General features: G+C 46.3%; 1 protein-coding gene across 1 annotated transcript; it reads right to left on the bottom strand.

The window, feature by feature from the left end:
* Positions 1 to 2052: 2052 nt before the first annotated feature.
* LOC120062525 (cyclin-J-like) lies at positions 2053 to 27720 on the bottom strand. The gene is made up of 6 exons (XM_039012565.1): positions 27498 to 27720; positions 25970 to 26078; positions 20772 to 20982; positions 6420 to 6719; positions 5507 to 5666; positions 2053 to 5149 (listed from the first exon to the last, which is right to left on the bottom strand). Exons 2-6 carry the CDS (start codon positions 26045 to 26047, stop codon positions 4615 to 4617), a joined length of 1284 nt encoding a protein of 427 aa, XP_038868493.1. The 5' UTR covers positions 26048 to 26078; positions 27498 to 27720; the 3' UTR covers positions 2053 to 4614.
* Between the last annotated feature and the right edge of the window lie 171 nt (positions 27721 to 27891).

Consider the following 27891-nt stretch of genomic DNA (forward strand, 5'->3'; position numbering starts at 1 on the left):
TGAAGGAGCCATGGTGGTTTTTTATATGTGCTCAAGGCTTCACATCCCACCCCCACTGCACTAGTCTCTACAGATGGGCTGTGTGGCTGGTGACTCCTGCTACGTGATCTCACTACATTATCCTCCGATGATAATCTAGTAATCCCATGGGAAGCTATAGTATATCTGCATTTCTACATTGCACAATTATTTTGGAAGGATTTAATCGGATGGTAATGTGTGTCACTGTGTGACAACAGTGTGTGCTAAATGTGTGTTCATATTCACTACACACGCGTCATTGATAGTGAGTGATGAATGGGCCTCTATGACAGAATGTCATAGAACACAGACCACTCTGAATGAGACGGGTGGGTGGAGTGTGAGGGCTGAAGAGAAGAAGAGTTGATTTGTAGAGAAATGTCCGTGGGACACTTTTTATATTCCTCCCCCTTGTTTTTCAGTCAGCTAGGCCAAGGTCCTGTTTGAATCATGTGAAAATGTACTGTTGAACGTTTTCCTTCTTCCATGAAACATGTCAATGGCCTGACGTGATTGGATCGGTGTAAGATATTTGTGCGTCCCAAATGATAATTGCAATTGGCTCAGAACAGGGTAGCATGGCTGGCCCTCGGATGTACACAGAGAGCTAATATTAATAATATGCATGTCAATTTCTCCTGGCTGAAAGTGGAGGAGAGATTGACTTCATCACTAATTGTATTTATGAGAGGTATTGACATGTTGAATGTACCGAGCTGTCTGTCTAAACTACTGGCACACAGCTTAGACACACATGCATACCCCACAAGACCTGCCACAAGAGGTCTCTTCACAATCCCCAAGTCCAGAACAGACTATGGGAGGCACACAGTACTACATAGAGCCATGACTACATGGAACTCTATTCCACATCAAGTAACTGACACAAGCAGTAAAATAACAATTAAAAAAACATAAAATACACCTTATGGAACAGCGGGGACTGTGAAGCAACAAACATTGGCAGACACTTACACACACGATAACATACGCACTATACATACACATGGATTTTGAACTGTAGATAGGCAGTTGGTGGAGTAGGGGGTGCCTGAGGGCACACAGTTTGTTGTGAAATGTGTGAATGTATTGTAATGTTTTAAAATTGTATAAACTGCCTTAATTTTGCTTGACCCCAGGAAGAGTAGCTGCAGCTTTGGCAGCAGCTAATGGGGATCCATAATAAATACAAATACCCTATATAGCGCACTCCTTTTGACCAGAGTCATTTAGGCAATAGGGTGCCATTGGGAAGCAGCATTGTTTCAGTAAGGCCATGCCCATATTTCAATACCATACAATAACTTGTAAACGATAATTAAATAGCCTAAACATCAAACAAAAAAACACACCGACGGAGTGAAGATATTTAGTTCATTTTTGTTGTTTATTTCAACGGCTCATCTGATAAAAGAAACTTATCTCTGTGTCACTTCAACAAAGACTACAAAAACAGCTTTACAAAAATAGACGTGGGACATTTCTGGTGTCATTTCATTGGACAAGTAGTGTGGTTGTGTGTGTGTGTTTCTCAGCACAGTTCTGTGGACATAGAGAAATGCACAGTATCGCTATAGCAACACGTACAGGACACCAATCAAGGCTGCAATATGCAACATAGTGTTCAGAGCTCTCGGCTTTCTGGCAGCAAGGATCAACGTCGAGTCAAATCACACAATAATGTCAAAGAATTAAGTTATAAAAGATGAACCAGTGGTGAGGGCTATACACGAGACAGTGACGGCTGTGAGAGAAGACTTCTAGCCGTAGAAATAGAAGGAATCAATTCTATTGCTATGGTTCTACCAACAAAAACATATTGCACCTTGAGACCTCAGCGAGAAGTAGCTTTTTAGTGAGGGAAGACCGAGTTATTTTATCTAAAACAGGGTCGTATTCATTAGGTCACACCGTAGCAAAACGTTTTGCAACAGAAAAAAATCTTTCTTATTGGACAAGTTAATATAGTCCCTCCCTGTTTGTCCGTTTTCTTCCGTTTGGTGCCTAATGAATATGACCCAGTACTCCACACCGACTGCATCCATCTTTATTAAACACAGGAAGAACAGGAGTAAATAAAATACACTTAAAATAATAGGAATGTAAAATAACAAACTGTAGTTAACAAAAAAGGCAGAATCCCTTTGTCTATAAAAAGTAGTGATGGCCGTACAGTGAGTGGGTCTGGGTAGATTGACATAGTTCAGAAGAGATCAGGCAGAAAGATATTTGGTTGCTAGTAACAACATACAGTTCTCTAGTAAGCCCTTCATTCTATTTCTAGTAAATTACTATCTAGACTACAGTAAGGTATGTTCATGCTATAAAAAGGTTTAGACACATTTCAGATGCTTGACAGATAACTTGCTTAAGCAAGCTTCATACAGCGTTCAATTAAATAAATCTCTGATATCTAAGCTTAGAACATTGAGAATCAGAACATAAAAACCTATATAGAAAATGTTCTAAGAACCAGAACACAGCCTTAGTAGTATCAGCATAGTTCAAGTCTGAAAACTGCTGGGGACAAGGTACAACCATAGTAAAAACATACACATTCAAAAGCATACGGACAGAGAATAGGACCAGAAGTTTACACCGTTGCAGATAGAAATGTGATTTATAGAGCTTCCATTATTCCCTGCTCTACACAACAGATACCCATAGCTGATCTAAATAGCACATTTCTATCTAAACATTCTATAACGTTCCAACTAACTCTCCTTCTGAGTGAGCCCGATTTAGATTTTTTTGGCCATCGCCACGGTAACCAGCGAGACCCAGAAGGGGAATCTGGATGTGTTTACGTTCCAACAGGAAGTAGAAGTTTGGGAAATGCAGTGCTGGAAATGTGGGAAGCAATTAGTAATGACAAGCTGCAGATGGGTGTTTCATCGTCTGCAAGGTCACGGATTCTACCAGGATGCAAACTTAGTGTTTGTTTATATAGCTTAGTATGTCATTTAAAAATGCAGGTCCTCTTCCTCAGAGAGGTAGATAAGTGAGAAACCCTCCTGGGTGCCATGCTAATATCTACTTAAAACACACTCATTAGGACACAGTAAGAAGACAGCTGATCGGGTAACCTCAGCAATAAGGAGACGGCTGATTGGATATGCTCAGCCTAACCTGAGCCTGAATATACAGTTATACAAGGGCACAGAAAAAAACATTACAAATGAACAATGTTTATAGGCTGTTTACACGCTGGTATAAAAATAACTCAAACTAAACTTACTTAACCAAAGAATACAAAATAAAGCAATAACGAATAAATGTGTCAATATAAATAAAAAGCTACGGCACGTTTCAATGGCATCGTATTCAAGTAATCCGTTAAATCAAGTCCCTGATATACGCTGTGGTTCATGGAAACAAGTCTTCAGCTCACACAGAACCATCACTTCTAATAGAAGGCAGCAGCATTTCATTGTCTACTTCAACAAAGTTCTAAGCATAGAATTAGAATGCCAATCATTCTATTTCTATGTTTCCAAGTCTCCTTTATCATGAGCATTCCATGTCAGTTCACTTCCACTTGAAGTCTGAGTGGAGGGACGTGGGAAACAAAGCTTCACTTTTTAACCCTCATTACGAGACTTGGTGGCTGTAAGGAGAGGTGACAAGGAGGGAGGAAGGGAGAATAAAGCCTGTAAGGAGAGGTGACAAGGAGGGAGGAAGGGAGACTAAATGCTGTAAGGAGAGGTGACAAGGAGGGAGGAAGGGAGAAGGATGAAAGAAGAGAAAGCCAAAACATGACAGCTATGTTAAAACTATGGATTTCCCCTGCTGTGACAGAACAATGAACTCTGTGGCCTCCCCTCCCCAGCCAGAGAGGATTTTGGGTAGGAATTCTCAGAATGTCCCTGGAGCACTTAGTGACGAGTGACATAATCCCTTTATTCACTGGCATAAGAGTGATATAAGGCTGACATAGCAAGTGACACAGCCTCTTCAATTCACTGGTATGTCTACTTATAACACTTCATACCACTGTTCCCAAGTCAGCAGCTCAATATGTCACTTTACTGGCCTATTTCTCGTCTTCAGTTGAGTTGATATTTTTGGATTACAGTGAGAGACCCAGCAGCACTTCATCTTCATCTGAATTCACAGACAGACATCACTCTGGTCGAAACACAGGAGGCACTGAGGAGGAATCATGCTGCATAGCCTCTGGTTCACAGTGATAACAGCATCTTAACCAGGGACATACTGTGACCATTCTACAGTGGGTTAATGCTATTGCCTTGGAATCATGTTCCGGTGACGTGATCGGAACACAGCGTTCAACATCAGTCAGTGACGTCGCAGTGACATCAGGTGTCATGTCAGTGTGATGACCTCTACGGGGTCATCGGTGCCCTTTGACCTTTGCTTGTGTTTTAGCCGTCTTTCTCGCCGTCTCTGTCTGAGGGTGGGGGGCGCAGGGCGGGGGGCGGCCGAGGAGGGGGACGGGGTGCTGACGGAGATGGAGAGGAGGTCTGCCAGGGAGCGGAGAGGAGGAGGAAGTAGTGAGGGAAGAGGATTGGAGCGCTCCCTGTCCCTGGCTCGGGGCGGTTTGCTGTTCATTCTCTCCTCCGTCTCCTGGCGTCACCTATCGAAGCAGCCCGCTGACGTGAAGGTGTGGTGGGGGCCCACGCCCCCCAGGTACCCTCCGCTGTAGGCCATGCTGAGGCAGTGTCGCGGCTCCGCAGCCAAGGCTACCTGCATGGAGATGGGGCCCTGCAAGGCCAGCGGTGCCACCCGAGCCCCAGGCTGCAGCCCCGAAGTCAGGCTAGGATAGGAGGGGAAGGTCCCTGCTGTGGAGGTCATGGTGTTGGCCCCAGTGAGCAGCCCCATCCTGTGGCTTTGGAGGATGTCCTGGGACATGTTGACCACAGCAGGCCCCAAAGCCTGGGAGTCAGCTAGCGCGTGGAGCTGGGACAGGGAGGGGGAGTGCTGGGAGAGGTGAGGGAAGCCCACTGGGCCAGGCTGGAAGAGGAGTTGCTGGGGATTGGAGGAGGTAGCTGGTCTCTGGACCGGGGAGAGGTGGGAGGGAGGAGGGTGGGACTGGAGAGAGGAGGAGCAAGACAATGGAGGGGTGGATTTGGGTTTGTTGGCCTCCTTCACATCGTTGTCATGGGCACTGTGGAGGAGAGACATACAGGGAGGTAGAACAAGACGTGTGTTATCATCTGAGGACGGTGACAGTGGATTGTCATGTGTTTACAGTTAACCTACATGAGCAATGAGAGAATTAACATGGAGATCGGCTCGGTCAAATGGATATGATCAGGTCTTTGCATACAAGCATTCAACTGGTCTCAGGTGTGTCTGTCCTGTATGACAGAGACTTAATGTGAGGTGAGGTGGCCCCAGGTGTGTGAGGTGGCCCCAGGTGTGTGAGGTGGACCCAGGTGTGTGAGGTGGACCCAGGTGTGTGAGGTGGACCCAGGTGTGTGAGGTGGACCCAGGTGTGTGTGTGTGTGTGTGAGAGACTTACAGCAGCATGAGTTTGATGCAGTGTGTGAGGTGGTCCCAGGTGTATCCAGTCAGTAGGTGTAGAGACGTGGTCCAGCTCGGAGAAATCTGGAGACAGATACGAGACGCCGCTACGCATGCTGCTGCCACCTGAGACGGCCGGAAACTCAGGAACGCATGGTCTAGAGGAACACAGCCAATCAGACCGTTAGTAGTGGTCTAGAGGAACACAGCCAATCAGACCGTTAGTAGTGGTCTAGAGGAACACAGCCAATCAGACCGTTAGTAGTGGTCTAGAGGAACACAGCCAATCAGACCGTTAGTAGTGGTCTAGAGGAACACAGCCAATCAGACCGTTAGTAGTGGTCTAGAGGAACACAGCCAATCAGACCGTTAGTAGTGGTCTAGAGGAACACAGCCAATCAGACCGTTAGTAGTGGTCTAGAGGAACACAGCCAATCAAACCGTTAGTAGTGGTCTAGAGGAACACAGCCAATCAGACCGTTAGTAGTGGTCTAGAGGAACACAGCCAATCAGACCGTTAGTAGTGGTCTAGAGGAACACAGCCAATCAGACTGTTAGTAGTGGTCTAGAGGAACACAGCCAATCAGACTGTTAGTAGTGGCCTAGAGGAACACAGCCAATCAGACTGTTAGTAGTGGTCTAGAGGAACACAGCCAATCAGACTGTTAGTAGTGGCCTAGAGGAACACAGCCAATCAGACTGTTAGTAGTGGTCTAGAGGAACACAGCCAATCAGACTGTTAGTTTGTGACAAGCACATGAGTCTACATATATTTCATAACCGTCCCTCTATTTTTCTCCCTTCCATCCCTCTGTCTCGCTTTAACCTTTAACCTTTCTCCTGTGCTCTGATTCCTTCACCCCGCCCATCACCTCTCCTTCCATCCCTCCATCCACCTCGTCACCTCTCACCTTGCAGTGACACCTCCAGGAAGTAGTGTGTGTACTTTTCCATAAAGGTTTTGGTCTTGGAGAGGGAGGAGAGAGGCCAGCCGTTGTACAGGTCTCCCTCCTGCACCGAGGCCTGGAGGTAGTAGTCTATGAAGTGGGCCGGGGTGGGCATACACAAGTTCCAGCTGAACGTCTCCAACAGCAGCAGCTCCATCTTGATGAGGTCTCTCTTGTTGAGAACAAGGCTCAGAGAACACATGAAGCCCAGGGAGTTGAGCTGCTCCAACTTAGGTACACGATCCTCCCTCTCCTCAAACTTACCTACAGGGCAGAGAGAGTTTTAGAAGGTAGCCTACACAAAAACCTTTCCTAAAAAAACACTACTTTGTATTTGTCACATGCTTCAGTGTAGACTAAACCGTGAAATGCTTACTTACCAACCCTTCCCACCAATGCAGAGAGAAATAAAAATAGAAAAATAATAGAAAAGTAATAATAAATACACAATGAGTAACAATAACCAGTACAGAGTTGATGTGCAGGGGTACGAGGTAACTGAGGTAGATAGTGCCATCGGTAAGTACTCAGACCCCTTGACTTTTTCAAGGGGTCTGAGTACATTACAGTACCCGCAAAAAACCCCAGTCTTCATTAAATAGTACCAGCAAAACACCAGTCTCAACGTCAACAGTGAAGAAGTGACTCCGGGATGCTGAGAAGGAGTGAGGAGGGGGGAGGAAAGAGAGTGAGAAGGAGTGAGGGGGGAGGAAAGAGAGTGAGAAGGAGTGAGGGGGGAAGAAAGAGGGTGAGAAGGGGGGAAGAAAGAGAGTGAGAAGGAGTGAGGAGGAAAGAGAGTGAGAAGGAGTGAGGAGTCCGGGTACTCGGGCACTTTTCCCTAAAAACACCTCTTAAGCCTCTCGGTTCTCCTATAAACCTGTTTCAGCAGGAAAGGCGCTGACATGGGCACACGTGGCACCCTCATGGCACCCTCATGGCACCCTCATGGCACCCTCATGGCACAGAGAACTGATATGAGGGAGATAAGGTTAACAGGCCGACTATCTACAGAAGATACATGTATGTTCAGGAAATGTGTACAAGACCCATGTGTAGAGTACTAGGTACAGACACACAACAGAACATTGTTCAAAAACAAAGAATGGACTAGGTTACATTCACATCTTATCTCACACACAGTGTTGGGAAGGAACGTGCCTGTCACAACTACCGTATTATTGAAGTCCTAAAACCCAACAGCTTGGATTAACAGTCTATGGACAAGCCTTGTCAACATACCACGGATCACAGCACTAACGTCATGGCAACAAAGACAGGAGAGTTGGAGGGAAGGGAGGTTTGATGTAGTTGGTGTGAGGACCATCTGAACAGGCCTGCCTGGCTACGTCTGCCCCCCCTCCACCGCACTACTCCTTGGTTTTTCCTTGCCTCGCACTCTTTCCCACACTATGTTGCAATTTCATCACTCTCCATTTACCCCCCCCCCTCTTTCAAATCAAACTTTAGTCACATGCGCCGAATACAACAAGTGTAGACCTTACCGTGAAATGCTTACTTTACAAGACCTTAACCAACAGTGCAGTTCAGCATAGTTGGTTAGGAGCACGTAAAACATCTGCCACCCCCCCCTCTCCACCCCCTCTAATTCCCACCCTCCTCTCCCTCTTTCCCCATTAACCCCCCTTTATAATTCCCTTCCTAGTCGTCTTAAGACCAGCTGAACCAATGTGTGTGTGTGTGTGTGTGTGTGTAATATATATATATATATAAATATGGGCTCTTTCAAGTGTGATTGTTACTGCTGATGCCGCAGCCTGCCATTAACCCCGTAGGAGAGAGCCCAGCCAGCAGCCAATCACCCCAGCAGGATATAGCAGGCCTCAGCCAATCACCCCAGCAGGATATAGCAGGCCTCAGGAGGCAGTTAACACATAGGCTGTAATGGAGTCTCATAACCAGAACAGGAAACAGTTACTGCTGTTCTGTTCACTCCCACCCACTACTCCAGTTGCTTTAGCATAGGGCCGGCCCACTCCAGCCTAGACCCAGTCTCAGGCTACACTTTCCCATTCACACTCATATCCTATAGGCCAGTAGTCTAGTCTGTCTGTCTAGTCTGTCCACAGCCATAAAATGGCCATGAATACCCCCCCCCCCCCCCCCCCCCCTTGTGTGGCCTTGTGTTTTAGGTTATTGTCCTGCTGAAAGATGAATTCATCTCCCAGTGTCTGGTGGTAAGCAGACAACTAGGTTTTCCTCTAGGATTTGGCCTGTGCTTAGCTCCATTTTGTTTCTTTACTTATCCTGAAAAACTCCCCAGTCCTACAAGCATACCCATAACACTTTGTATTCAGGCCAAAAATCTAATTGCGTTTCCAATTTTTTTTGCAGTATTACTTCAGTACCTTGTTGCAAACAGGATGCATGTTCTGGAATAGGTTTTATTCTGTACAGGTTTCCTTCTTTTCACTCTGTCATTTAGGTTAGTATTGTAGAGTAATGACTATGTTGTTGATCCATACTCAGTGTTCTCCTATCACAACCATTAAACTCTGTATCTGTTGTAAAGTCAATATTGGCCTCCTGGTGAAATCCCTGAGCGGTTTCCTTCCTCTCCGGTAACTGAGTTAGGAAGGACACCTGTATCTTTGTAGCGACTGGGTGTATTGATACATCATCCAAAGTGTAATTAATAGCTTCACCATGATCAAAGGGATATACAAGGTCTGCTTTATATTTTTTACCCATCTACCAATAGGTTCCCTTCTTTGCGAGGCATTGGAAAATCTCCCTGGTTTTTGTGATTGAATGTGTTTTAAATCCCTGCTCGACTGAGGGACCTTACAGATAATTGTGTGTGTGTGGGGTTCAACATTGTCTTTGTTAAACACTATTATTGCGCACAGAGTGAATGCATGCAACTTGTTAACCACCTGTTTACTCCTGAACTTATTTAGGCTTGCCATAACAAAGGGGTTGAATACTTATTGACTCAAGACATTTCAGCTTTTCATTTGCTAGTTTGTAAAAATGTTGATAAACATAACTCCACTTATGGGGTATTGTGTGTAGGCCAGTGACAAGAAACTGCGATTGAACACATTTTAAATTCAGACTGTAACACAACTAAATGTTTCTGAAGTCCATCTCTCCCTCCCCCTCCCTCTAATTTGCCGGCTCGTCTTTCATTCAGATGAAATTGGTCACAGCTCCACCACAACCCCCCCCCCAATGAGTGTGTTCGTCCTATAGGCTCTGCCGGTTAACACAATGTAGACGCATACTGACCTCTGACCTCAAGTGCCTAACGCTTGTGTGACCAGGAAGAATCCTCGGCCCTCTGATCTCCTGTCCAAGGCCTAGGGGTCTGGAACACTTTTGTGGCGAGGAAGAGGGGAAGAAGGGAGGGGTTGTGGGGGAAATGGTGACCCCCCCTTCATACTTTGCCTCTGGCAATCATAGCCCCCCCCCCCCCCCCCCCCCCTCAAAGTGAAACACTAATCAATAACAAATGGCATCATGACATTTCAGTCCAAGCCTGGTATTTGTGTAAGAAACAAAAGACCTCTATAGAACCAGAACAAAGTCCTTAAATAATACATCAATGGCATTAAATCAAAATCTAATGACATTAAATAATAAAACTAGCCTACATTTCTTGGGAAGGGAAAAAAAGCAGCATTGAAGAAATCACTGTCGTAGATCACAGCCATTTTACCGTCAACTCATAATTCCATTAATTATCAGACCACAGATTAATTCTCATAATTACAATCAAGCATCAGAGAGACAGACAGAAAGAGAGGGGAGGAGAAACTGCGGGAGTCCCCTATTAATCTACATATCGAGAGGTTCAATTCAAACATGTCCCGTTCTGCATGCCCCCCTTCCAATTCCTCCCTGTTAAACATCAGCGGTCGGCATCTCTTTGAAGCACCGCTCAGCTCGTTTCTGCACCCCCAGGGGTGGAGGTGGAAGGGGGGGGGGGGGGGGGGGGGTAGAGGTGCTTTAGGGGCCCCAGCCCAGTCTCTGCCTGGGCCCTGACGAGGTGAATGAGACTCAGAGGAAACACTCCTAGCAGTGAGGCTACGGTGGAGGATAAGGCCATCTGAAACACTCCTAGCAGAGAGGCTACGGTGGAGGATAAAGCCATCTGAAACACTCCTAGCAGAGAGGCTATGGTGGAGGATAAAGCCATCTGAAACACTCCTAGCAGAGAGGCTATGGTGGAGGATAAAGCCATCTGAAACACTCCTAGCAGAGAGGCTACGGTGGAGGATAAGGCCATCTGAAACACTCCTAGCAGAGAGGCTACGGTGGAGGATAAGGCCATCTGAAACACTCCTAGCAGAGAGGCTATGGTGGAGGATAAGGCCATCTGAAACACTCCTAGCAGAGAGGCTATGGTGGAGGATAAAGCCATCTGAAACACTCCTAGCAGAGAGGCTATGGTGGAGGATAAGGCCATCTGAAACACTCCTAGCAGAGAGGCTACGGTGGAGGATAAAGCCATCTGAAACACTCCTAGCAGAGAGGCTATGGTGGAGGATAAGGCCATCTGAAACACTCCTAGCAGAGAGGCTATGGTGGGGGATAAAGCCATCTGAAACACTCCTAGCAGAGAGGCTACGGTGGAGGATAAGGCCATCTGAAACACTCCTAGCAGAGAGGCTATGGTGGGGGATAAAGCCATCTAAAACACTCCTAGCAGAGAGGCTATGGTGGAGGATAAAGCCATCTGGAACACTCCTAGCAGAGAGGCTACGGTGGAGGATAAGGCCATCTGAAACACTCCTAGCAGAGAGGCTATGGTGGGGGATAAAGCCATCTAAAACACTCCTAGCAGAGAGGCTACGGTGGAGGATAAAGCCATCTGGAACACTCCTAGCAGAGAGGCTACGGTGGAGGATAAGGCCATCTGAAACACTCCTAGTAGAGAGGCTATGGTGGAGGATAAAGCCATCTGAAACACTCCTAGTAGAGAGGCTATGGTGGGGGATAAAGCCATCTGAAACACTCCTAGTAGAGAGGCTACGGTGGAGGATAAGGCCATCTGAAACACTCCTAGTAGAGAGGCTATGGTGGAGGATAAAGCCATCTGAAACACTCCTAGCAGAGAGGCTACGGTGGAGGATAAGGCCATCTGAAACACTCCTAGCAGAGAGGCTATGGTGGAGGATAAAGCCATCTGAAACACTCCTAGCAGAGAGGCTACGGTGGAGGATAAAGCCATCTGAAACACTCCTAGTAGAGAGGCTACGGTGGAGGATAAGGCCATCTGAAACACTCCTAGTAGAGAGGCTATGGTGGAGGATAAAGCCATCTGAAACACTCCTAGCAGAGAGGCTATGGTGGAGGATAAGGCCATCTGAAACACTCCTAGCAGAGAGGCTACGGTGGAGGATAAAGCCATCTGAAACACTCCTAGCAGAGAGGCTACGGTGGAGGATAAAGCCATCTGAAACACTCCTAGTAGAGAGGCTATGGTGGAGGATAAAGCCATCTGAAACACTCCTAGCAGAGAGGCTATGGTGGAGGATAAAGCCATCTGAAACACTCCTAGCAGAGAGGCTACGGTGGAGGATAAGGCCATCTGAAACACTCCTAGCAGAGAGGCTACGGTGGAGGATAAAGCCATCTGAAACACTCCTAGCAGAGAGGCTATGGTGGAGGATAAAGCCATCTGAAACACTCCTAGCAGAGAGGCTATGGTGGAGGATAAGGCCATCTGAAACACTCCTAGCAGAGAGGCTACGGTGGAGGATAAGGCCATCTGAAACACTCCTAGTAGAGAGGCTATGGTGGGGGATAAAGCCATCTAAAACACTCCTAGCAGTGAGGCTATGGTGGGGGATAAAGCCATCTGAAACACTCCTAGCAGAGAGGCTATGGTGGAGGATAAAGCCATCTGAAACACTCCTAGCAGAGAGGCTATGGTGGAGGATAAGGCCATCTGAAACACTCCTAGCAGTGAGGCTATGGTGGGGGATAAAGCCATCTGAAACACTCCTAGCAGAGAGGCTATGGTGGAGGATAAAGCCATCTGAAACACTCCTAGCAGAGAGGCTATGGTGGAGGATAAGGCCATCTGAAACACTCCTAGCAGAGAGGCTACGGTGGAGGATAAGGCCATCTGAAACACTCCTAGTAGAGAGGCTATGGTGGGGGATAAGGCCATCTGAAACACTCCTAGTAGTGAGGCTACGGTGGAGGATAAGGCCATCTGAAACACTCCTAGCAGAGAGGCTATGGTGGGGGATAAGGCCATCTGAAACACTCCTAGCAGAGAGGCTACGGTGGAGGATAAAGCCATCTGAAACACTCCTAGCAGAGAGGCTACGGTGGAGGATAAGGCCATCTGAAACACTCCTAGTAGAGAGGCTATGGTGGGGGATAAGGCCATCTGAAACACTCCTAGTAGTGAGGCTACGGTGGAGGATAAGGCCATCTGAAACACTCCTAGTAGTGAGGCTACGGTGGAGGATAAGGCCATCTGAAACACTCCTAGCAGAGAGGCTACGGTGGAGGATAAGGCCATCTGAAACACTCCTAGCAGAGAGGCTATGGTGGAGGATAAGGCCATCAAACACTCCTAGCAGAGAGGCTATGGTGGAGGATAAAGCCATCTGAAACACTCCTAGCAGAGAGGCTACGGTGGAGGATAAGGCCATCTGAAACACTCCTAGCAGAGAGGCTACGGTGGAGGATAAGGCCATCTGAAACACTCCTAGCAGAGAGGCTATGGTGGAGGATAAAGCCATCTGAAACACTCCTAGCAGAGAGGCTACGGTGGAGGATAAGGCCATCTGAAACACTCCTAGCAGAGAGGCTACGGTGGAGGATAAGGCCATCTGAAACACTCCTAGCAGAGAGGCTATGGTGGAGGATAAAGCCATCTGAAACACTCCTAGCAGAGAGGCTACGGTGGAGGATAAGGCCATCTGAAACACTCCTAGCAGAGAGGCTACGGTGGAGGATAAGGCCATCTGAAACACTCCTAGCAGAGAGGCTATGGTGGAGGATAAGGCCATCTGAAACACTCCTAGCAGAGAGGCTACGGTGGAGGATAAGGCCATCTGAAACACTCCTAGCAGTGAGGCTATGGTGGAGGATAAGGCCATCTGAAACACTCCTAGCAGAGAGGCTACGGTGGAGGATAAGGCCATCTGAAACACTCCTAGCAGAGAGGCTACGGTGGAGGATAAAGCCATCTGAAACACTCCTAGCAGAGAGGCTACGGTGGAGGATAAGGCCATCTGAAACACTCCTAGCAGAGAGGCTATGGTGGGGGATAAAGCCATCTGAAACACTCCTAGCAGAGAGGCTACGGTGGAGGATAAAGCCATCTGAAACACTCCTAGCAGAGAGGCTACGGTGGAGGATAAGGCCATCTGAAACACTCCTAGTAGAGAGGCTACGGTGGAGGATAAGGCCATCTGAAACACTCCTAGTAGTGAGGCTACGGTGGAGGATAAAGCCATCTGAAACACTCCTAGCAGAGAGGCTATGGTGGAGGATAAAGCCATCTGAAACACTCCTAGTAGTGAGGCTACGGTGGAGGATAAGGCCATCTGAAACACTCCTAGTAGTGAGGCTACGGTGGAGGATAAGGCCATCTGAAACACTCCTAGCAGAGAGGCTACGGTGGAGGATAAAGCCATCTGAAACACTCCTAGCAGAGAGGCTATGGTGGAGGATAAAGCCATCTGAAACACTCCTAGTAGAGAGGCTACGGTGGAGGATAAAGCCATCTGAAACACTCCTAGCAGAGAGGCTACGGTGGAGGATAAAGCCATCTGAAACACTCCTAGCAGAGAGGCTACGGTGGAGGATAAAGCCATCTGAAACACTCCTAGTAGAGAGGCTACGGTGGAGGATAAAGCCATCTGAAACACTCCTAGCAGAGAGGCTATGGTGGAGGATAAGGCCATCTGAAACACTCCTAGCAGAGAGGCTATGGTGGAGGATAAGGCCATCTGAAACACTCCTAGCAGAGAGGCTACGGTGGAGGATAAAGCCATCTGAAACACTCCTAGCAGAGAGGCTACGGTGGAGGATAAGGCCATCTGAAACACTCCTAGCAGAGAGGCTACGGTGGAGGATAAGGCCATCTGAAACACTCCTAGCAGAGAGGCTACGGTGGAGGATAAAGCCATCTGAAACACTCCTAGCAGAGAGGCTATGGTGGAGGATAAGGCCATCTGAAACACTCCTAGCAGAGAGGCTACGGTGGAGGATAAGGCCATCTGAAACACTCCTAGCAGAGAGGCTATGGTGGAGGATAAAGCCATCTGAAACACTCCTAGCAGAGAGGCTATGGTGGAGGATAAAGCCATCTGAAACACTCCTAGCAGAGAGGCTATGGTGGAGGATAAAGCCATCTGAAACACTCCTAGCAGAGAGGCTACGGTGGAGGATAAAGCCATCTGAAACACTCCTAGCAGAGAGGCTATGGTGGAGGATAAGGCCATCTGAAACACTCCTAGCAGAGAGGCTATGGTGGAGGATAAGGCCATCTGAAACACTCCTAGCAGAGAGGCTACGGTGGAGGATAAAGCCATCTGAAACACTCCTAGCAGAGAGGCTACGGTGGTGGATAAAGCCATCTGAAACACTCCTAGCAGAGAGGCTATGGTGGAGGATAAAGCCATCTGAAACACTCCTAGCAGAGAGGCTATGGTGGAGGATAAGGCCATCTGAAACACTCCTAGCAGAGAGGCTATGGTGGAGGATAAAGCCATCTGAAACACTCCTAGCAGAGAGGCTACGGTGGAGGATAAAGCCATCTGAAACACTCCTAGCAGAGAGGCTATGGTGGAGGATAAGGCCATCTGAAACACTCCTAGCAGAGAGGCTATGGTGGAGGATAAAGCCATCTGAAACACTCCTAGCAGAGAGGCTACGGTGGAGGATAAGGCCATCTGAAACACTCCTAGCAGAGAGGCTATGGTGGGGGATAAAGCCATCTGAAACACTCCTAGCAGAGAGGCTATGGTGGAGGATAAAGCCATCTGAAACACTCCTAGCAGAGAGGCTATGGTGGAGGATAAAGCCATCTGAAACACTCCTAGCAGAGAGGCTATGGTGGAGGATAAGGCCATCTGAATGGAGTTCTAGTCAGATAAGATACTAAGTAGAAGCCTCTACATGTCAACCTCGCTTGCAGCCAGTCACATAAGTACACAATTGCACAGACAAAACACACGACAACCTCCACCCCCATGTCGCTGCACCCCTCCCCCACCCTGGGCCAGGGCTGGCTGGCCGGCTGCTCCTGTTGACGGGCTTTTGTTTGGGCCTGACTCAGGGAGCATATGGCAGGTGGCCCTCTCCCTCCACACACACACACAGTCCCTCCCAACCCTCGTGCCCCCAGGCAGGCCTGCTGCAGTGTGTGTGGGTTGGATGGGGTGTAGCTGCTCTTTTTAAACCCCCTTCTCTGTAACACAAACCGTTAGCCAACTTATTGCAGGTCATCCACAGCCGGCACACACACACACACACACCATCCAGACAACCATTAGAAAACATTCAAACCCACCCACTGAACCCATTCAACCAATGCACCAGCAGCATACTACAGGGTTACAGCTACTAGGCTCCATGTAGCAGGACAGCAGCATGGGAGACATCCTGAATAATACACAGCTTAGAACTAACTGTCAACTGCCATCTGACCTCATTGAGAGGGAACAGACAGAGATATTACAATACAACATGATCTGACCTCATTGAGAGGGAACAGACAGAGATATTACAATACAACATGATCTGACCTCATTGAGAATGCATGAACATAGTGCTGTATATCTATTGGAAAGACACCACTTCTGATCTCATCAGGCAACAGTGTTTAAAATGTAGATGCCACTACACTGTGAAAAAATAAATACAAATAGCCAAACTCACTGACTGCAGAGAGAGAGACAAAAAAGGTCCAGTTGCCAGGACCACAAATTCCATCTAGACACCGTTGCCCTAGAGCACACAAAAAAAACTATACATACTTCGGCCTAAACTTCAGCGCCACAGGTAACTTCCACAAAGCTGTGAACGATCTGAGAGACAAGGCAAGGAGGGTCCTCTATGCCATCAACAAACAAACAAACCCCACAGAGCCCCAGGACAGAAACATAAATTAGACCCAAACAAATCATGAGAAAACAAAAAGATAAATTACTTGACACATTGGAAAGAATGAACAAAAAAAGAGCAAACTAGAATGCTATTCGGCCCTAAACAGAGAGTACACAGTGGCAGAATACCTGACCACTGTGACTGACCCAAAATGAAGGAAAGCTTTGACTACGTACAGACTCAGTGAGTATAGCCTTGCTACTGAGAAAGGCCGCTGTAGGCAGACCTGGCTCACAAGAGAAGACAGGCTATGTGCACACTGCCCACAAAATGAGGTGGAAACTGAGCTGCACTTCCTAACCTCCTGACAAATGTATGACCATATTAGAGACACATATTTCCCTCAGATTACACAGACCCACAAATAATTCAAAAACAAATCCAATTTTGATAAACTCCCATATTTATTGGGTGAAATACCAGTGTGCCATCACAGCAGCACGATTTGTGACCTGTTGCAACAAGGAAAGGGCAACCAGTGAAGAACAAACACCATTGTAAATACAACCCATATTTAGGGTTATTTATTTTCCCTTTTGTACTAGAACTTTTGTGAGTGTAATCTTTATTTAATTATTTCACTTGCTTTGGCAATGTTTCCCATGTCAATAAAGCCCTTGAATTGTGTGTGTGTGTGTGTGTGTGTGAGAGCAAGTCACAAGTCTATGATTTCATTAGTGAGAACAAATAGCTGCTATGCAGAGCAGAGCGGTCTGACTTCAGGGACAGAAGAGAGGGATGCCAAGAAGAGTCATGTTGGAAGTCACTGGGCAACTGTGCATGGGGGGGGGGGGGGTCGATGCAAATAGTCCAGGTGGCCAATTGATTAATTGTTGAGCAGGCTTGGGGGTAGAAGCTGTTAAGGAGTCTTCTGGACCTAGACTTTGTGCTCCGATACCGCTTGCCGTGCGGTAGCAAAGAGAACAGTCTATGACTTGAGTCTTTGACAACTTTTTGGGGCCTTCCTCTGATACCGCCTGGTATCTAGCTCCTGGATGGCAGGATAATTGGCCCCAGTGATGTATGCATTAACCTCTGTAGCGCCTTACAGCCGAGCAGTTGCCATACCAGGCGGTGATGCAACCGGTCAGGATCCTCACGATGGTGCAGCTGTGGAACTTTGAGGATCCGGGGACCCATGCCAAATCTTTTCAGTCCCCTGAGGTGTGTCTTGATGTGTTTGGACCATGATAGTTTGTTGGTGATGTGGACACCAAGGAACTTGAAAAACTCTCGACCCCCTCCACTACAGCCCCATCAATGTTAACGGGGTCTGTTCGGCCCTCCTCTTCCTGTAGTCCATGATCAGCTCTTTTGTCTTGCTCACATTGAGGGAGAGGTTGTTGTCCTGGCACCACACCACCTATAAGCTCTCTCATTGTTGTTGGTGATCAGGCTGATAGTTTGTTGGTTGATGTGAACACCAAATAGTTCACTACTTTTGACTGGGGCCAATGGGGTGTCTAGACTTTTGGCATCTACGAGCACCATTGAAATGATCCGACAATTCGAAGGGTAAGAATTCCTTTAGGAAAAAGGCTTTGATGAAAGGATGTTAAATGCGCAGAAGGACTTTATACAATAGGTCTCCTGACCCTGTGGTTGTGACTGGGAAGAAGAAGTTGGGACATTCCATTTCCTTCCTCTCGCAAATGGAACACGGACAAATACAAACCACACACACACACAAATACCATGGAACCACAATTTTCTTTACCTTGCTTTCTGTGAATGTCTATGAAAACACACACATCGTTCAAACACAGGGAGAGAGAGAGGTGGAGGAGAGAGACCAGAGAGCGATAGAGAGATGGAGAAATACTTCCAATAGGCTAACAGGATTAAGTGCTGACTGTTGAGAGGTACAATGGAGAGTGTGATTAATTAACCTAGCGCAGAAGCCCGTGGAATTTTAACAAAGACAATGTGTTCCTTTCAAAAGACTATGTACCAAACAACAACCCTATTCCCTATATAGTGCACTATTTTGGACTAGGGCCCATAGGACACAGGTCAAAAGTAGTGCATTACATAGGGAATAGGGTGCCATTTGGGACACACAGAACGAGCCCAGAGCAAAGCTGGCATCAGACCTGAAACCCAGCAGGACCGGAGTACTGAACAACCAACCAGTCAGAGAAGTTGAGTTAATTAATTAGGCCAGATTCCAGCACCTCAGGAGATTAAACAGCAAACTCAATCAGGACAACCTTGAATCAAACAGCCCTTTCAAGCCTTCATCAATCACACAGAGCTGATCCCTAGAGTCCGACTCTGTTCTCTCACTGAAAGAAGCAATCAAAAGATTCCATTCATTCGTCTAGTAAGAGAATCCTCTAACAGGATTTTTGGTCGATATATTTTCATCTTTTCATTTAGTCTTCCAGTAAACTCTACGAGCTCCCCGAAGCCTCACACACACACGTCTCCCCAGTGAGCGGGCCCCGTCCCAGACTCACAGTTTGATGGCATCATTAGTGTAATTACCCATGATGCTCTGTGAGCTGTGTTAATGTACAGACTCACAGGCTAACCGTTAATCACCACACACACACACACACACACAGACCCACTTACAGCAACTACTCCTACACATAGTAACAGCAGTAGAAGCCTAGATCATGGTATATAATCTGACTCCAAGATCACAATCAGCTATCTGACAAAGCCCAGGTCCAAGGTTCCTTTATGTCGTTATTCCTGCTCTAGTGGGTTTCATATGCTTTGCTGCGTAGGACATTCATTTAGACGGGTACCATCAGGAACGACTAAAGACAAAACCCCCCCAGACACGTTATCAAAGGTAGGATCAAAGCTATGTGCATGAAGACGTACCGACACAGGTGTAGGCTAATCCTCACCAAGTCACAGACAGACTGGGCTTCTAGCTAAACAATGTGAAAAGGCACAGCACCACAAATGATATAGGGTTTTCCAGCCATCCATCGTCTGGAACCTGGAGTAAATGATCACTGAAGGTACTGGATGGGAACAGAGTGTGTTATAACTTCATATAACCATTCAACAGTTTAAGAAATGTGCTGCGAGAACAAGATGGCGCTGACAGACATGGCAGCTCCGCTTCTAGATCCTAAGCAACTTTGCAGTATTTCGTTGTTTTGTCTGTTATTTCTCAGGCCAGAATGTTTTTTTTGCGTTATTACATAGAGCAGGAAATATCTTTTGGATATCAGAGCAGCGGTCAGTCACCAGCATTACGACTTTTCTGAATTGGATCCTTTGTTCGTACACACCCAGGGCAATTGAACTCATCCCAGAGGCTGCTCTAAGACGCCGCCGGAGAAGAAGAGGTATTCGGAGTGGACTTCTAGTCCAACTCAGGAAGTGTGCACACCATCCTCCACTTCCAAGTATATTACCCGCTAATGTTCAGTCTCTGGACAATAAAGTAGACAAAGGCTCAGCGCGAGGATCTCCTTCCAGAGAGACATCAGGGACAGTAACATACTTTGTTTCACAGACTGAGAGCACAATTGAGAGCATCTTGTCGGGCTGTATCACCGCTTGGTAGGGCAACTGCACCGCCCACAACCACAGGGATCTCCAAAGGGTGGTGCAGTCTGCACAACGCATCACCGGGGGCAAACTACTTTCCCTCTAGGACACCTATAGCACCCGATGTCACAGGAAGGCCAAGAAGATCATCAAGGACAACAACCACCAGAGCCACTGCCTGTTCACCCCTCTATCATCCAGAAGGCAAGGTCAGTACAGGTGCATCAAAGCTGGGACCGAGAGACTGATAAACAGCTTCTATCTCAAGGCCATCAGACTGTTAAATAGCCACCACCTGGTACCTCAACCCTGCACCTTAGAGGCTGCTGCCCTATATACAGACATGGAATTACTGGCCACTTTAATAACGGAACACTTGTCACATATTAGTTTACAAATTGCTTTACTCATTTCATATGTATATACTGTATTCTATTCTACTGTATTTTAGTCAATGCCACTCCGACATTGTTCGTCCTAATATTTATATATTTATTAATTCCATTCTTTTACTTTTAGATTTGTGTGTATTGTTAGATACTACTGCACTATTGGAGCTAGGCACACAACCATTTCACGACACCCGCAATAACATCTGCTAAACATGTGTATGTGACCAATAACATTAGATTTGACTTGAATTCCACTGTCAGCTGAAGGAAACTGACAGAGCATTATTCTGTAAAGACTCATGGTACTTACTGGCAAGGAGCAGGCAGGACAGAGCGATGACGTAGAGCTGTTTGACGGCTACATCGTAGTGGTCCATGAACAGGTCCAGTAGGTAGACAGACAGGTGTCTGGCTGTAGGACACAGCTGGTAGCGGTTCGACAGTATGGCCAGCAGGTCCGCAAAGTACCGACGCATCCCTATCTGAGGGGAGTGGGCCCGGTACACAGGCAGCTTCAACTCCTAGAGGGAGAGGATAAGGAAGATGGAGAGAAAAGGAAGGAGAGGAGGAGAAGGTAGAGGGAAGAGAAACAAGGTGGAGAGAGAATTAATATAGGTTCTAAGACATTAATATGGGTTCTAACACAGGTTCTAACACAATATGGGTTCTAACACAGGTTCTAACATTCATATAGGTTCTAACAGAGGTTCTAACACAGAACCTATATTAATGTTAGAACCTGTGTTAGAACCTATATTAATGTTAGAACCTAACACATTAATATGGGTTCTAAAAGGTTCTAACACACTAATAGAGGTTCTAACACACTAATAGAGGTTCTAACACATTAATATAGGTTCTAACACATTAATATAGGTTCTAACACAGGTTCCAACACATTAATACAGGTTCTAACGTAATATAGGTTCTAACACATTAATATGGGTTCTAACACATTAATATGGGTTCTAACACATGAATATAGGTCCTAACAGAGGTTCTAACACATGTTCCAATACATTAATATGGGTTATAACATTAATATAGGGGACAGGGATCCCCATGGGGAGGGGGACAGGAAGTAGTGGTGGCTGTAAGAAGTAGTGGTGGCTATTCAGCATGATAAATGTCCATTGCGGTGGGGGCAGGGTAGAAGCCTGTTGGGGGAGCAGAGCGGGAGGGGGGGGGGGGGGGGGGGTAGCTGACTGGTGGTGGCTATTCAGAAGCCTAATGGTCTGGGGGGTAGAAGCTATTGGCCAGTCAGTTTTCTCTATGATACTCCCATACTGCCCGTGTCTGAGTGATGGAAGCGGGGGGAACAGGCTGTGGCTCGGGGGGCTGGTGTCCCTGATGATCTTCACGGCCTTCCTGCGGCAGTGTGCACCCAATGGTGCGTTCAGCTGAGCGTACCACCCTTTGTAGTGCCTTGCGGTCAGCGGCGGTGGAGTTGCCGTACCAGGCTGTGATGCAGCCAGACAGTATGCTCGATGGTGCTCCTGTAGAACGTGATGCAGCCAGACAGTATGCTCTTGATGGTGCTCCTATAGAACGTGATGCAGCCAGACAGTATGCTCTTGATGGTGCTCCTGTAGAACATGTGATGCAGCCAGACAGTATGCTCTTGATGGTGCTCCTGTAGAACATGTGATGCAGCCAGACGGTATGCTCTTGATGGTGCTCCTGTAGAACATGTGATGCAGCCAGACAGTATGCTCTTGATGGTGCTCCTGTAGAACGTGATGCAGCCAGACAGTATGCTCTTGATGGTGCTCCTGTAGAACATGTGATGCAGCCAGACAGTATGCTCTTGATGGTGCTCCTGTAGAACGTGATGCAGCCAGACAGTATGCTCTTGATGGTGCTCCTGTAGAACGTGATGCAGCCAGACAGTATGCTCTTGATGGTGCTGCTGTAGAACGTGATGCAGCCAGACAGTATGCTCTTGATGGTGCTCCTGTAGAACGTGATGCAGCCAGACAGTATGCTCTTGATGGTGCTCCTGTAGAACGTGATGCAGCCAGACAGTATGCTCTTGATGGTGCTCCTGTAGAACGTGATGCAGCCAGACAGTATGCTCTTGATGGTGCTCCTGTAGAACGTGATGCAGCCAGACAGTATGCTCTTGATGGTGCTCCTGTAGAACGTGATGCAGCCAGACAGTATGCTCTTGATGGTGCTGCTGTAGAACGTGATGCAGCCAGACAGTATGCTCTTGATGGTGCTCCTGTAGAACACGGAGGACAGGGGACAGGCTGATTTTCTTCAGCCTCCTGAGGTTAAAGAGTCGCTGTCATTTTCACCGTGGTGTCCGTGTAGTTTGACCATTTCACATGCACCTTGTGTCCAACCCGCTGAATTGCTCCTCCACTTTGTCTCTATACTTGTGTCTCGTCATCTTGATCGATCTGTGTAGGTCGTATTTGTACTGTTTAATTAACCATACAATTGTCCCCTGATCACCTTGCCGTGTTCATAAGCAGCATCTCTCTCCTTCAGTTTCCCGACAAGGCTGCCATCAATCCATAGTTTTCGATTTGGGTACATTTTGGAAGACACCATTGGTATCACATAATATATTTTTTTTAAATCATGAATCCGGTGACTAAGTTGGCATGTTTATTGATGTTATTCCCAACATATTCCAATCCACGTGATCAAAACAGTCATGGAGCATGGATTCCGATAATGTTGTACAGACGTGAAACCGGAATGTCCCTGTGGAGACAGGGTTCCCCATGGTGGGTAAGGGGAGGGGTGGTAAGGAGGCATGGGGGTTCAGCAGTAGGGGTTATGTTAAACCCCTAGCACATCTCCCATTCATGTTCAATTAGCAGCTGGTGTTTCAAAGGACAAAATTAGAAGAGAAGACATTACTATTGAACTACAGGGCTCTGGTCAAAAGTAGTGCACTATATAGGGAATCGGGCTCTGGTCAAAAGTAGTGCACTATTTTGTGAACAGGGTTCCTTTCTTTTTTTTTCTTTTTTTTAACACACCCCAAGGACGCACCCAGTGTCCTCCTAGTCAACCATATACTGTAGCATAGGGGAATAGAGGAGTGTCGCGTGAGCCTTCTGCTTAAAGATGCATTTGACAAGGGTAGAGCTAAAAACAAACTTCTTCTTCCGCAATGTACTGTCTTTAATGCTTTATGAGTCTGTCTCTATCCTAATACAGGCTTAGAAAATTAGAGTTGCTTTGGTTTTTCAATAAAAGCGTTGTTTCTTCTTCATACCACACATAGATGGATATTTGATCTAAAAAAACAAAACAAACAAGGGCTTTATAATGTGGATTTATTTAATATCATATTAAATAAGGGATGGATTAATCTTTTTACGTAGTGCTGTACCAGATTGTGGTTTGCTGTTAAAGGCACACGAAAAACATCCACCCATACTAAAAATACAGGTTACTATTGTTGTCTACTTCAGAGACAGAGAGCCTACTTCCCTTCCCTAAGGGTTGTCCAAACAACAAACACTACCCCACCCGTAAACCTAATCTTTACTGGACACTGACGCCGTAGCGTCTGTCAGCATGACCAACGTACCGAGGACCACAATCTATGGCACACGTGTGCCTCACACATATTTAATCTGTGAGTTTCATCAATTATCTGTTGAGTTTGTTCTATGTAGGCGATACAGAAACAATGGTGATCACTAAGGTGATAGGCAGCTAAAGGAATCTGAAGGACAAAACATTAAAAAGTGTTAGACACAGAAACCCCCGTAAAACACCACCCCCGCCTTGAGTTCTTCTCTCTTCTCCGCCCCCCTCACTGCGTGCCTTGCCTCTGGTCCATCTGTCTGTCTGGGGGTTCAGGAGCATTGTGGGGAACCGCAGTGGAAGGCAGGGGACTCTGGATGCAGAGAGGAGCAGACTAGCCTGCTGATGGGCTACAAGTATTTAGAAATAGGGTTTATGTCTGGGGTGTTGTTTTGGCTTTCAAAGACACTGGACAAGTTACATCAGCATAATTGCTTATTTACACAGACTTTTTGTCCTTGGTCTGCTGATTGGTTGAAGGGTTGGGGGAGTCAGAATAAATCAGAAGGGAGGCCCTAATCTACATACCCCCTGGTTACAGACGTCATACCCCCTGGTTACAGACTTCATACCACCTGGTAACAGACTTCAAAACCCCCGGGTTACAGACGTCAAAACCCCCGGGTTACAGACGTCAAAACCCCCGGGTTACAGACGTCATACCCCCTGGTTACAGACGTCATACCCCCTGGTTACAGACGTCATACCCCCTGGTTACAGACGTCATACCCCCTGGTTACAGACGTCATACCCCCTGGTTACAGACGTCATACCCCCTGGTTACAGACGGCATACCCCCTGGTTACAGACGGCATACCCCCTGGTTACAGACGGCATACCCCCTGGTTACAGACGGCATACCCCCTGGTTACAGACTTCATACCCCCTGGTTACAGACTTCATACCCCCTGGTTACAGACTTCATACCCCCTGGATACAGACTTCATACCCCCTGGTTACAGACTTCATACACCCTGGTTACAGACTTCCAACTCATAGTGAGTCAGACATGAGTAAATAAAATGACTGTGGTAGGCTAAGTGAATGACTTGTAATGAGACTGCCCGATTGTAACAGAGCGGGGGCAGCTGCCTGCAACAGTGCCATCTACTATCCAAATACTCCCCCTACACGTGACATGCGTGTAGACACACACACAAACCCCTACTTCATATTGTCCCTCCTACATAGAATCAAATTAGCTGTGATAATCTTACTCCCTACAAGAAGACTGCAGTCCAGTGACAGATGCTGCCATTAAAAGGGACACACAGTAAAAAATATAATCATGCTGGAGGTTTGCCTAATTACTGTATCAGCCAATTAATGAGCCTCAGCCCGTCTATGTAATCTAAATTAGATCACTTCCAAATAGATGACAGTCATGTAATTATATCTGCCAACATTAACTACACTGTATAGTGTAATATAGCTAAATGTATGAGTTGAGAAGTGGCTATCAAGGCACTTATGGCTTGGATCTTTATTTTTATAAATGCACAACACTAGGTGAACAAGAAAACATACATTTTACCTCTTATCCAGAATGACATAGATGAGCTATTATGGTTAAGTGCCTTGCACAAAGAGCACACCGGCAGATTTGGTTTACAAGGTCGGCTCAGGGATTCGAACCAGCTACCTTTCCGTTACTGGCCCAATGCTCTTAACCGCTAGGCTACCTAGATTAGTTGCCGTCTTGTTTAGGTTAAGCTGCATTTAAGCACAGGTGATCTGCAGGCCACCAAACTCAAAACTTTCTCCCTGGCATTGAGAACATCCCCATAATACCTATTTCAACATGCAGTTGAGATTCTTATCACATGTGGCGATGATAAGAGGAAAGTGGAACCAAGGAGACCCAGCGAACTGGATTCATAGAATCGGAATTCAGAATTCTATTCATTCTAAATTCTATAGTCTATTCATTCTGATTCTATGACTGGCTGGTCTTACCTTGATGCGAAGGGACTGATGGATATCCTCTGCTAGCTGTCCTTTCCACCATTGTAATTCCCTTTCCATCTTTCCCATTCAGAGAAGGCCACAAGGATGAAGTTCAACCCTGCAGACACACAGCAATGTGGGCTAAGTCAAGAGACATCCTGGCTGTATGCCGCATGTTATGGTTGTTGGTGTCTGATCACAACTCTTAAAACATCTATTTTTATAAGAGAGAGGAAGTTCCAGCAAAGCAACAAATGTGTTGATTTCTAGGAAAAAAATACATTTCATTTTTTCAATGTAACTTGCACTATGAAGTAATAACAAATCAAATCCTAGAGGGGAGTGGGTTGTGCGGGGTGACATGCCTTTGATATTCATTAAGGAATCAATTGCAGTTAAAGATCAGCATTTGATCAAATAAAACACACCATATAGCCTTCCGAAATGTTTACAAAGCAAAATTCTGGAAAACTATTCAAAATAGTCGGCTGCTCTTTTGTAAGCTTAGACATGTCACTGGGACTGCATAGCCCTTGATCATGACTCTCGGTTCCATTATGCAGGAAGGGGGGGTTGTTAAAAGCCGTGACGTCTGAACATTAACACGCTTCGCTTGCTGTACGGTTCTGGAAGCATAAGGATCATTTTTTTCAGATCTGCGAGAAATATATACATTTTTTAAATGTTAAATTGATATACACCTTTATAGGGTTAGGGTTCCCACACGGCCATATTTCCATGTTACAGCGCTTGTTTACGGAAGACAGAGTGGACTACCTGTGCTAAATAGCTATCTGCATCTCCGAACCTGTTTGTTAACGGAAGACAGGGGCCACAAACTTGTCACTGAAAAATACTGTTGGCTGCAACTGTGTTAAAAACTGTGTACACTAAGTGTGTATTTAGCGTTTGTCAAATTATTTTGATGTGATATTAAAGTATAGGGATTTATGTTTCTAGAACCGTACCGCAATTGATTTACGTTTAGATGCAGTGTTAACTGTTTTGGCTGTCAGAGCCAATTCGCCCTTTAAACAGAGTATGTAAGGTCCTTGGACTAAGGAGTAACGTTAGGCTCCTTTAGTACAATATTGGACTATGGTACTGCACTGCATTCCCCCGTGCATGTGGGTGTGATTTAAATGCCCCCCTGCAGTGGAAAAAAACGAAATGGATGGGAATTATAGCGCTAGGTTAACAAAGTAACTTTTTGTTGTAGTCCTAACAACAAACAACAAATTACTACTTTGTCACAAATCTACTTAGGAGAAAAGAAAACAATACGTTGATAATGGGAAAATTTGTCAAGACTGTCATTCAGCGGTGTCAACACCACGAGACGAGACGGTTTCTCCAACAGTGTTTTTTTAACAGAAAAGTGTACCGGTCTTTCGTTTCTAATACTCTTTTATTTATAGGCCTATAACTCAAACTTAACAAAGATCGCACGTGAATATTGACCGCATTAAATCCTTGACACACACATTTAATCAACTTCTAAATTCGCGACATTTCCATGATCGCATGTGCCGCTCACCTCTTTGTTTCACTCCGACATCCTGAATGAGAGAATTCCTCTTTGGGAAGTTTTGTGTATGCCTCGGTACCGGCGAAAAGCGACGACGGTTTCCGTTATTCGGGTGACAAAGTAACAATGCTTCAGAACAGTTTAATTCCGCTGTTTTCTAGTCTGTTTACACTTTTCCAACGATTTTTCCACGATCGTCTCTTTCTAACGAGTTCCCGTTCAACAAAGTGGTTGGCTGCCCCAGCTGCTGTTGGGGTCGATAAGGAGCTCGTGAACCTGCGTACGCGAAACACCGAGTGTGAGATGGGAAATGTAGTCCAAAAATCCGTGACTAAAACTACGGCAATAACTCTTTCTCTAATTGATTTCAGTTAAACTGAACATGTCTCTCTTAGATATGAAA

The sequence above is a fragment of the Salvelinus namaycush genome, chromosome 17, assembly GCF_016432855.1.
Source record: "Salvelinus namaycush isolate Seneca chromosome 17, SaNama_1.0, whole genome shotgun sequence".
NCBI lineage: Eukaryota > Metazoa > Chordata > Actinopteri > Salmoniformes > Salmonidae > Salvelinus > Salvelinus namaycush.

Excerpts from the sequence above, each read along its gene's own strand:
- LOC120062525 (XM_039012565.1), bottom strand. The coding sequence starts at position 26,047 with ATGGGAAAGATGGAAAGGGAATTACAATGGTGGAAAGGACAGCTAGCA. Across the intron at positions 5,667-6,419 it reads CCTGGAGGTGTCACTGCAAG|ACCATGCGTTCCTGAGTTTC; the intron begins GTGAGAGGTGAC and ends GTGTTCCTCTAG. Across the intron at positions 5,150-5,506 it reads TGCATCAAACTCATGCTGCT|TGCCCATGACAACGATGTGA; the intron begins GTAAGTCTCTCA and ends TCTCCTCCACAG.